General features: G+C 47.3%; 1 protein-coding gene across 1 annotated transcript; it reads left to right on the forward strand.

Annotated features, from left to right (window-relative positions):
- The first annotated feature begins 421 nt into the window (after positions 1–421).
- Positions 422–11,222, forward strand: TMEM92 (transmembrane protein 92). Its single transcript, XM_028703675.2, has 5 exons — positions 422–559; positions 3,972–4,012; positions 5,047–5,100; positions 7,619–7,826; positions 10,997–11,222. Exons 1-5 carry the CDS (start codon positions 497–499, stop codon positions 11,102–11,104), a joined length of 474 nt encoding a protein of 157 aa, XP_028559508.2. The 5' UTR covers positions 422–496; the 3' UTR covers positions 11,105–11,222.
- The last annotated feature ends 846 nt before the right edge of the window (positions 11,223–12,068 follow it).

Here is a 12,068-nt window from a genome sequence, read left to right on the forward strand (position 1 = left end):
GATAGCTGGGATAGCAGGCTTGTTGCTTTTGAATGTCTTACGTAGATATTCCCCCCCCCCCAATTTCGTTGTTCTATATGGGACAATGACAATAAAGATTATCACATCGTATCGTAATACCCCACGTCCAGTGGGTTGTAAACTCCTGCCTTGCTGTTTCACATGGAATCCATGCTCCTCCTAACATAGGAGAAGCAAGACGCACAATTCTCTTATGCCTCACCTGATCGCCTTGGATATTCCATACAAAGTTTCAGAAATGGTAGCCCTGGTGGGGCGGGGGAACCCTCTGCTGGTCTGGGGAGCCCTGGCAAATGCCTGATCTCCTTCTCCAAACCTTGCTGTGTGCTCAGCACAGCACATGACGGTGTCTTGCACCCGGTGGCAATGACCCCGTTCCCCACCCTCAGGCAAAGTCCACAGGGCGGCGAACGAGATAAGACTTTCTCTGAGCGATCCGAGTCGTGCACAGGGCACTGGACTGCAAGGCAAGAGGATGGCGACATGGCCAAACCAAGCAGCAAGGCTCTTGACTTGCCTCTTCGCTGTTTACCGGGAGGTGAGTTTGCCGGCTGCCGTGGGACTCATAGCACAGAGCTGGGAACATTGCTGGAAGAGGCAACCCCAGTGAGCTGTGGAAGGGAGGGAACCTTATCCGTGAGGAAAGGCTCCGACTTTGGGGGTATTTTAGGTTTTGAGTGGGTGGGGAACTAAGTTGCCGAGAGGCGAGACATGCCATGAGAGAAGTTATTATTCTTCTCCCCCAGTATTGCTGTGTCTCCCCCAATGGAACCGATGGGCAGTCAAATTCGGAACAAAAGAAAAGCAGTACCTCTTCACCTGGCACATTAAGTGGTTTATGGAACTCCTTGCCACAAGATACGGTGGTGCCTCTTAGTTTAGATGGACATGAAGGAGTTGTGTTGTTTTGCAAATCCGGTCTGATTCAGCACGGCTGTTTTTAGATTTCTGCAAATTAATGGTGTGAAGAGTGTATGGTGGTGAGAGCTTTTTGACTGTTAAAGGCAGGGAAATAGATTTCCCCTTCCTAACCCGTCCTTTTAACATTCAGAAAGAAGTATGAAAAAAAGAAAAGGGGTGTTGGTTTGTAATACATGATTGAACAGCAGTCTGCAACTGAGGGAGGTTAGGACATCTCCATCCTTAGAAATAGTTCAGAAGAGGATAGGCAAGTTTTACTGATGCTGAAATGAATCCTTTCCCTATTTGCCCTGTAAATTTTTCTGTGAGAAAGTTTGAATTAATTATTTAAATTTGGCAGGGGGCGTTGGATGGCAAATGCTGGCTTCAAAATTTAGGCTCATGCTCCCTCACAATACTTTTGATTTTGGCACGTTTCAAATATGAAATCTCGTGGGCCGTCAAATACTAAGTATTATCATTGCATGTGATCTATCAATTACTGAGAGAGGGCAGTCTCGTTGCCTGGACAGCCAGACCCTCCAAGTGCCCTGATTTCACAGGGATAGCCCCCGAATTAGATACTGTTCCGGTTTCTGATTTGTTTCCAGACTGTCCTGCTTGTCCTTTTTGAAGCATATTCCCATTTTCCTTTGAGAAATATTGGAGGGGATGCAATACGATGGCCATTGTCTCTCAAGACAGATGGATGCCAACAAGAACGAACCAATTACAGATTTAAAAACAGTGGAAATAATTGCATCTGTAGAAACAAGGAAAAAAATACATGTAAAATGGTTAATTTTATCAATTTACATACGCTCAACAACGTTGCGAAAGGGACTAGTTGGCTCAACAACTAATCCGATTAAACATGTGCAAGTGTCAGCACTTGGTCTGATGGAATTGGTGTCAAAATTTGCGACGGAAAAGGAGATGTGCCCCAGACTGAAACTTTTAAGACACTTACATTTTTTAATTACAATTCACAAGGTTGTTCAAAATAATTAGTGAGCTGTAAAACATGTTCTTTTCTATTTGAGAAAGGTGACCAAAGATCGTCGTATTCCTTATCCTCGCAATTAAAATAAAGTTAGCAGTTTTGAGTCCTTTTCCATTTTTTCCCCTACAAGGAACCTGTTTTTGAACATCGAAGTTAGCAATTTTCCTTTTTTCTTTTTGCGGGGAGTGCAAGCAGTTAGTCTTTCCTAGGGCACAGAATAGCCTGCCACCATCACTCAGGGGCGTAGAAAGGGAGGGCGGTGGGGGTGGTCCACTCTGGGTGTCATCCGGGGGGTGACAAAATACCCCGATGGCAGATTGCGCCACCGCACCACGATCAGACCCCCACTAGGAGGATCATGCTGCCGCGCCACAATCGGACCCCTGCCGGAAGGATTGCCCCGCCCCCGGGTCATGTCATGTGACCACTCTGGGTACCCAAGCAGCTAGCTCTGCCACTGCCATCACTTACTAACCTCCCATCTTCCCATACCATTTGCCAGGGCTGATGGGAGCTGCATAATAACTGCTGCCAGGCCATGGGCTCCCCATCTCTGGCATACCTTATTCCCCTCCCATATTTAATCTGCACAACAACCCTGTGAGGTAGGTTAGGCAGAGAGAGAGTGATTAAATCACCCGGTGGTTGAGTGGGTATGTGAACCTGGTTCTGCCCAGGGCATCACTCTAAGCCAGGGGTCAGCAAACCTTTTCAGCAGGGGGGCCTGGGGTTGGACTATATTTTGAAGAAGAAAAAGAACGAATTCCTATGCCCCACAAATAACCCAGAGATGCATTTTAAATAAAAGGGCACATTCTACTCATGTAAAAACACGCTGATTCCCGGACCGTCCGCAGGCCGGATTGAGAAGGCAATTGGGCCACATCCAGCCCCTGGGCCTTAGTTTGTCTACCCATGCTCAAAGTACCACATCACTCCAGTGTCTTACGAACATTTAGTCAGACTCTCACTGAGATTGCACAAAGCATCCCTGAACTCGTGGTCCCATGGTCCCCTAAGCTTCTTGCGGTACGGCAGGCAATCACACCAAGACTTCCAGTTCCTCTTTGGAATAAACCAGAAGTGGCTTCTCAGCATGCACATTAACCCTAGGTGGGAAATTTGTAAGCATATATTTTGTCACTCGGCCTCATTTCTTCCTTGCTTGCCAACTAAAGGTGTGTTTATCAAGCAGATGGATAGAAAAGCAACATATTTTCCATTAATATTCCATCATCAGAGGAAGACAAGGGAAGCCGAAGTGGATTTGCTGCGAGACCAGCTCATTAGAAGAACTTTACAACTTTGGAAACTACTGTATTTTTCTGTGTATAAGACGATGCTTTTTGCTTAAGAAAAAAAGTTAGGCAAAAATTGGGTGTCGTCTCATGCAAGGATAGTGAATGCAGAGGGGGGACGTGTGATTAGTGGCAGCAGCATCAGAAGATTGGCAGTGGTGATTGGGCGGCTGATTGGTGGCTGCGGCAAGGCCTAATGGTGATTGGATGTGGCTGCGGCAATTGGGCAGGCGATTGGCAGCTGCGAAAAGTGGGCGGGTGGGCTGTTGGTGGAGGTGAGCAGGCAGACAATTGGCGGCTGCGGTGAGGTGTGCGATTGGCAGTGGCTGTGGCAAGCAATTGGCAGTGGTGGGCAGGCGGGTGAGTGATTGATGGAAGTGACCTCCCCCACCCCCACCCAAAAGCTAAACAACTTAATTTCTTAATTTTGGGTTAAAAAAAATAGGGGTCGTCTTAGACATGGGGGCACCTTATACACGGAAAAATACGGTAGTGCCCAAATTTGCTTTTTCCTCCTCCGTCCCCAACCCTCCTCCTTTCGTGTTGTGTCTTTTAGCTCAAGGTAGGGAACTTGGTTTTTTAAATAACTGGTCCACAACCTTCACTGGCAGTTTTTTTTGGGGGGTGAAGATCAAGATAAAAATATCTCGCTGAAGGAAGGGTGGGATATAAACTAAATAAATAAATGCTCTTTAAATAAAGACATACTCCTTTCCAGTCGTTCACTTCCAGATTCGTTCTCTTTCTAGGTTTCGACGTTCAAAGGAGAAGGAGACTGTTTGGATTACTCGTAAGTTACAGCTCCAGCTTCTACCTCTGGCCTGCTCTCCTGTACTGAATATGCTAGAAGGACTGGCTCAGACCTTAAATGGACGAGCGTCCAACCTGGGTGTGGGAAAATTGGGTAGATTAAAAAAATTGGTAGAATTGGTGCAACACGGGTGGCGCTGTAGGTTAAACCACAGAGCCTAGGACTTGCCAATCAGAAGGTCGGCGGTTTGAATCCCCGTGACGGGGTGAGCTAATGTTGCTCGGTCCCTGCTCCTGCCAACCTAGCAGTTTAAAAGCATGTCAAAGTGCAAGTAGATAAATAGGTACCACTCCGGCGGGAAGGTAAACGGCATTTCCGTGCGCTGCTCTGGTTCACCAGAAGCGGCTTAGTCATGCTGGCCACATGACCCGGAAGCTGTACACTGGCTCCCTCGGCCAATAAAGCGAGATGAGCGCCGCAACCCCAGAGTCGGTCACGACTGGACCTAATGGTCAGGGGTCCCTTTACCTTTAACTTAAAACACCCGACAGCTGCTGCTGGCTCGTGTTGACAATACAGATGGACCAATTATCTGAGTCATTACCTTTACCTAAGACAACGGGGTGGAGGTGAGGAAAACCCAATCAAAAACAATTGGCATGGCCAAAAAAACTAGGCTTGAGAAGAAATCCAGACCTTCTCCAGGGTTTCCTTCCCCAGCTCTCGCTGCTGAGAGCTAGAAACATGCATGCAAAGTTTGAGCCTAGAAACTTGCATGCAAAACACATGCTGTGCCACTGAGATGCAGCCTCTACCCAGAAAGTTAGGGAAAATCCAGTAGCAACTGGTAGAGAGGAGTGGCGGGCAAAGCGAGAGCGGCCTTTCTCTGTTTTATTATTATTGATTACTGATGTTCTACAATGTGGTTTTAACAGGGTACACCACCCTGGGATCTTTTGATAAAGGGTGGTATATTAAACAGAAATAATAATAATAATAATAATAATAATAATAATAATAATAATAATAATAGCTTTCGTTTTTCTAAACTTTTGCCTCTCTCCTTCTTCAAGGTGTATAGGCAGCTACTGCACCTGCATTGAATGGGCAATGCCTGGCTGGTCCATGTACGTATGGAGTGAGTGTGGGATGCCCTCCCTGGAGAGCGGATTAGGTGGGGGAATCACTGCTTGTTAACTGGCAGGAGAAGACTTTGGTTTGTCCGTGATCACACCAGCGTTGAGACTCGTCCAATATCAGATTGATGGACTGGAGGAGTCCGTTTATGTGCTGCCAGGGGTCGGGAACCAAATGTGGTCCAGGCTATGCCCCCTTCCCAGCCACACCCCCTCTCCTGAAGCCACACCCAGTGCAGGATTTACATATAAGCTAAACAAGTTCTAGCTTAGGGCCTCACTCTCTTGGCCCCCCCCCCCAAAAAAAAAATTAAAGAAAAAAATATGGATGTACATTTCCAAAATATAAGCTAAAAATCAAATAAAATAAAGCCTACATACAGCAACAGTGTTTTGTGTTGTGTAGGCTCCTATGATGTATGTAATGGGTCCCGTCTGCCAGTCTGCTCCCTAAAATATCACTGGTTTGCTCATTTCTATATATAGGGTGCCTACATTCTGCTATTTATAATTATTAGTAGTTTGCATCATATATTTTCACCTATTATTATTTCATGTTATAGCAAGTTTCTAGAGACTAGATTATGAGTCTTTGTAAATTGTGTTTCTAAAGGAACTTTTGTTATTGCCAAACGCCAGTGTGTTTGCATTATTAAGTTTGTTATGAATAAAAAATCATTTTAAGTCAGAGCTTAATAATTATTTCACTATTAATATACTTCTTCTTAATTGTATTTCAGTTCATTAATTACTTTGATAAAATACATATTTTGTTATGTGCAAATGGCTTTAGATACCTATTAGGTCCAAAAAATTACCATATAGCATATATTCAACACAAAAAAACAGCGACAATTTGTTGCGTGGCGATACCCGCCCCCTCCCACAGATGGAATAAATAAAGACACCGGACACCAGAATTTAGGTTAATGGGCGAAAAATGGCCACAACTTTATTGATTACAGGAAAGAGCGGTATTGGCCTTAGGCATTGGCCCCTAGCAGACTATCCGGTCTAACTGGGGAGGGTTAAGCACCAGCCAGGGGAGCCCCCCAGATGTACATCCGTAGGCACTCCCCGAGGGGTTACCGCTTGGGAGCGCGCTTTAGGCCCTAGCCTCCGTAGGTTTCGGACGAGGCGACGCCCCCCCCCAGAGTCCTTTAACGAACTACCCTCCAAGCATTGGGGGAGGTGATGGCGATCCTCCCCCCGACCTCATTTGCATAACAATACCCTGGCCAATGCCTAACCGCCAAAAACAAGGAGTTGTGACGTTTTGCTACGAGGTAGGAGAAAAAACCAAGTGGCTTAAAATTCAGCCAATTAGCCAAATGGAAAAACTCCTACCAGGCCCCTTGCGGCGACCAGCCAAAGCCCATAGCAAAGTCCGAATGCATACCTAAAGGGTGGGTGGGTGGGAAACCGCGGCTGCTGCAGAAGGAGGAAAAGGGGCGAGCCCGGGCTGCCCTGACCTTAAGTGCCCTTGGGTAGCCCCGCCCCCAGCACCAGCCCATTGGCTGGCGCTGCCAGATATGAATAATAATGGGATCCCTGAGTCCCGCGGGGCTGGCGCCAGCCCCGCGAGAGTGTGGATGGGTGCGTGCGCCCGCAACCCCCCCCCTCCGCAGTTCGGGAGTGGATTTGTTGACAAAGGACAGCTGGACATATAAAGGGTCCCATTACCTTCAGTAACTCAGGGCCTCATCAAACCTAAATCCGGCCCTGGTCATGTGCCCGTCTGCATTATATAAGAATTTCTTAAGCCTTCCTTAAAAACATTAAAAATCACGAGTATTGTACACTGAAAGGGTCTCATTCCTCTCAGCAATTGTGCTGCCACATTCTGCCCTCTCTGCTGCTTCCAGATCAAGCGTGAGGGAAGCCCCACAGAGAGTGCATTGCAGTAGTCTAATCTTCCACTGCTATACAGTTTTTCTTTTTTGCAAGCATTTTATTCCTGATACAATGCAAATTTGTATGCTCAACTTGCAGGGGGGTGGGGATGGGAGAAAAACAATGCCCTGGGGCATAATGCAGCCTAGAGAAGGAATGTCTTCTTGGTGGTGGGTTTCAGATATTCTGCATTAGCAGCATGGTAAAAGATAAGGATAAACCACAGAGCCTAGGGCTTGCCGATCAGAAGGTGGGAGGTTCGAATCCCTGCCACGGGGTGAGCTCCCCTTGCTCGGTCCCTGCTCCTGCCAACCTAGCAGTTTGAAAGCATGTCACAGTGCAAGTAGATAAATAGGTACCACTCTGGTGGGAAGGTAAACGGTATTTCCGTGGGCTGCTCTGGTTCGCCAGAAGTGGCTTAGTCATGCTGGCCACATGGCCCGGAAGCTGTACGCCGGCTCCCTCGGCCAATAAAACAACCCCAGAGTCGGCCACAACTGGACCTAATGGTCAGGGGTCCCTTTAACTTTTAAAAAAAGATAAAACGTTTCCTTGATGGGGTTTGGTAGATCCAGGAGCTAGACTTATGCTATGTTTCTCCTTCGTCTCCATTCAGAGGTCTCGTCACGGTCATTGGGATTGGCGTGGGTGTGGCCTGCCTGACAGTGCTTTTTAAGTGCTGCTGCGCAATTTGCAAGGACCAGGAGGAGAGCGACCGAGAAGAAGTGGCAATACACATGCCCACCTTGCCGCCTGCCTTCACCCCACCTGTGCCCACAGCTCCTCCAGAGCAAGAGAGCATGGATCCTCCTCCCTACAGTGAGGTAACCATCTCATGTGACTCTTTCTTCTGCTCGTGAGATACGGCAGGTATTCCTGCCACAACGACAGCTAGCCTGCTTCCGGTGAGCCAGGAGAGATTTATGGACCTACCTTGAATTGAGAGGTCCATGCCTCTTCATTCCTGGTGCAAAAGTTGAGAAAAATGAGGGTGCAAATGTTCATTAAATTTTGCCTCCTCAAATGATACTGTATGAACCAGGGGCATAGCGTGGGGAGGGCCGGGGGGGGCTGTGGCCCAGGGTGCAGATTTTTGAAAGGGCCTGAGCAGTGCCGGATTTAGCTAAACAAGCTATAGCTTTGGGCGCCACTCTCTTGGGCACCCCCCAAAAATATACTTCTTCTTAATTGTATTTCACCATTAATATACTTCTTCTTAATTGTACAGTCATGCCTCGGGTTGAATGTGCTTCGGGTTGAGTACATTTGAGTTGTGCTCTGCGGCAACCCGGAAGTAACGGAGCACGTTGCTTCCAGGTTTCGCCACTTGTGCATCCGCAGAGGCTAAAAATGACGTTGCGCACATGCGCAGAAGCGGCGAAAAGCCATCGCTAGTTACGTTTGCTTCTAGTTGTGAACGGGGCTCCGGAACGGATCTCGTTCGTATCTAGAGGTACCACTCTGTTTCAGTTCAACAATTACTTTGATAAAATACCTATTTTGCTATGTGCCAATGGCTTTAGATACCTATTGATGTTTTTGTCGTTTTGTCGTTTAGTCGTTTAGTCGTGTCCGACTCTTCGTTACCCCATGGACCAGAGCACGCCAGGCACTCCTGTCTTCCACTGCCTCCCATAGTTTGGTCAAACTCATTATTAGGTCCATAAATTACCATATAGCATAGATTCAACACAAAAAACAATGACAATTTATTGTTGACAAAGGACAGCTGGACATATAAAGGGCCCATTACCTACAGTAGCTTAAAGGTAAAGGTAAAGGTACCCCTGCCCGTACGGGCCAGTCGTGACTGACTCTGGGGTTGCGTGCTCATCTCGCTTAAGAGGCCGGGAGCCAGCGCTGTCCGAAGACACTTCTGGGTCATGTGGCCAGCGTGACGAAGCTGCACTGGTGAGCCAGCACCAGCACAGCGCACGAAAACGCCATTTACCTTCCCACTATAAAGCGGTACCTATTTATCTACTTGCACTTGGGGGTGCTTTCGAACTGCTAGGTGGGCAGGAGCTGGGACCGAACGACGGGAGCTCACCCTGCCGCGGGGATTCGAACCGCCGACCATGCGATCGGCAAGTCCTAGGCACTGAGGTTTTACCCACAGCGCCACCCGCATCCTCGTAAACCTAAATCTGGCCCTGGGTGCGGGGCAGCATAACCAGGTGCCCCCACGATAGGCTCCCTCAACAAGAACCAGAGGCAGCTCAGTTGGCAGCCAAAGCTTGAGCTGGTGCAGCCACACTCTGTGCCCAGGGTGCCAACAACCCGCACTATGCCACTTATATGAACATAAAAGAAAGCTACCTCATTTATTAATTTATTTTAAAACATTCTTGAATGCCACCATTTCATACAAGATATCCAAATATCAGTCTCATATAGACACACACTAAGAAGCATGTAAAAAATTAAAATCATGGATCACCAGCTATTAGAGAATGGTATGTTTTCTTAATTGTCTTCATAAGCCTGCTGGGATATACCGAATTATACTGAACCAGACAAACCATGATTACTTTAATGATCATTAAATATATTACCCGCCCTTCACCAGCAGGCCCCAGTAGGTGAGGTGCAATTATTTAAAATTCAAATTTTTGTTTCAGCCGTTCTGGCACCTCTCATGTGGGGGGCCATTCTAAGAGGATGAGGGAGGTGTTTGTGATGAGTTCCGGCCCCTCTTTTTCTAGAAAAGCAGGATTTTCGGATATTTAAACAATTAGGACAAGGAATAGGGGAGGTTTTGAAAGCACACCTCAAAGGCCAAGTGAAGAGATGTGTCGTCAGCATTTACCAAAAGCATTATAGTGGGGTTGAAGAGGGAGTTCCACCGCTTTGTGTTGGGGAGCTTCACAACATTTGTCAATCTAGTATAGCCTGCACTGACAGGCAACAGCTCTCCGTGGCCGCATGCAGGGTCCTTTCCCACCACCTGCCGCCTTCTTTTACATGAAGGCACCAGAGATTGAGCCTGAGGCCTTCTGCAGGCAAAGCACAGTGTTCGTCCACTGAGTCCCTCCTGACTGAAACTCACTTTTTGCAGATGACCATTGTCTTCTGAGAAAACCACTTCTGCCTTAAGGAGGAGGTGGGGTTGTGGGCTTCACGGCCCCTCCACGTGCCCAGGGGGTGGGAGGGCAGCCCTTGCACAACTGGGGGGTTCCCGGCTGCGTCACCCCCTAGCCGGCCAATTGGGTTGGTCTGGGGGGTGTGGCCTGGCCCTTAAAGGCAGGACGCAGCCGGGGATCTCCTTTGTCCGCCTGCCAGCTGCTCCAGTTTTCCCACCCTCCCGCCCTATAAGGTTTTCATTCCTTGACCTTGCTATGGACCTTGGTTGGTCGCCATTGAGGGACCTGGTAGGAATTTTTCCACTTGGCAAATTGGCACCAGCCACTTGGTTTTCGCCTACCTCGTAGCAAATCGCCACAACTTTCTTGGTATTGGCGGTTAGGCATTGGAATAGTTCTGTAGATGGAAGAGGGGAGGTAGCACCATCACCTGCCCCGAATATTGAAGGGTAGTCCGATAAAGGATTCCGGGGGGCGTGGCCCTGACTGAAGCCTAGGAGGTTAGGGCCTAAGACACACCCCCTATTGGTGACCCTGGGGGAGCTCCTAGTTGATGTGCATCAGCAGGACTCCCCCGACTGGTGGTTAACCCTTCCCGGACTTCAAGCAGATGGGCTGGACTCAGATGTCGTTGGTTAGGTCCAATGCCTAAGCCAATACCGCTCATCACCTGTAACCAATAAAGTTGTGACCTTTTTTTTAGCCCATTAATCTTAATAATTGTGTCATGTGTCATTATTTCCACCTGGGGGGGTCGGGAACTCGCTACGCAACCTTCTTTCCACCCTGGAGAAAATCTCCTTCCCTTTTCATTCCCGATGGTTGGGTAGGGTAGATGTGTGTGTTTTAGAGCCGCCGCCCCCCAATTCTTCATGTTTTGGCATTGACACCGTTCCTATCATTCTCTCCAGGTTGCTTGGAAGCTACCCTGTTACCCAACTCCTGAGGGACAGCCGCCTGCTTATGACAACATAGCTCTGGATATCTCTGAGCCTCCTGCATACATAACTGAAAGATGACAGCTGAAGAGCGCTGTGTTTCTGCTGCTATTACAACCAAAACTGTGAGAAGAACATAAAAATAATAATAATGGGTGGATCGATCGAGGCTCGCATTCCCTTCCCAGTCTGCAAGGTGTCCTTATATGAAGCACAAAAGCGGGCAATATAGATGATGGCCTTTCCCTTCCACGAACATTTGGTATTCACAGATATACTGCCTCATGAAGGTTCCATTAGGTATTATGCTGAATAGTTGTTGACAGATCTGTGCTTTATTATTACTTTGCCTAATCCCTGATAAAAATCTGCCTGAGCTTGTGGCCACCTTCACATCTTGTGGGACTTACTCCATGCTTATCAGTTATTAACTAATCAGGCTAGTAAGTGTATTATTATTGTTGTTATTATTATTATTTATTGAACTTATACACAGCCCCATACCCGGAGGTCTCAGGGCGGTTATGTGTTGAAGAAGCACCTTCCTTGGTTCATCAGATACAGAAGAAAGTGTCTCCATACTCATTGCCTCCACAAGGGTCTTAATTCTAAGCTACAAACCTCAGCCACAGTTCCCCCCCCCCCCTTTTAATTTTCTCGTCAGCTGAGGAAACATCCCTGTTGTTGTTGTTTTAAAAAAAAAAATTTATTGAATTTTCGAATTTTGCACATTTCCCCCTAGACATTGGACTCTCCTTGTGACTTCTCGTCCACCCTTCTGTGTTCTGTGGCTTCCCTTGTGCTGCATATTATCTTTATAATTATCATCCGAAGTTATTCATCTTACTATTTCTAAGCTGTTACTCATATTTCAAATCCTGTTCGTGTTTTCATAACACTGTTTCTTTAGATATGCTATGAAATACTTCCATTCCTCCAAAAACGTTCCTTCATTTTTTATCTCTAATTTTGGCTGCTAACCTTGCCATTTCTGCCCATTTCTCCATCATTTTTATAAACCACCCGTCTTTCATCGGTATCTCAT

Source organism: Podarcis muralis, chromosome 13 (assembly GCF_964188315.1).
Source record: "Podarcis muralis chromosome 13, rPodMur119.hap1.1, whole genome shotgun sequence".
Lineage (NCBI taxonomy): Eukaryota > Metazoa > Chordata > Lepidosauria > Squamata > Lacertidae > Podarcis > Podarcis muralis.

Coding starts and splice junctions, on each gene's coding strand:
- TMEM92 (XM_028703675.2), top strand. CDS start 497: ATGGCGACATGGCCAAACCAAGCAGCAAGGCTCTTGACTTGCCTCTTC. Junction 560..3,971: donor TCTTCGCTGTTTACCGGGAG/GTGAGTTTGCCG, acceptor TTCTCTTTCTAG/GTTTCGACGTTCAAAGGAGA. Junction 7,827..10,996: donor ATCCTCCTCCCTACAGTGAG/GTAACCATCTCA, acceptor CATTCTCTCCAG/GTTGCTTGGAAGCTACCCTG.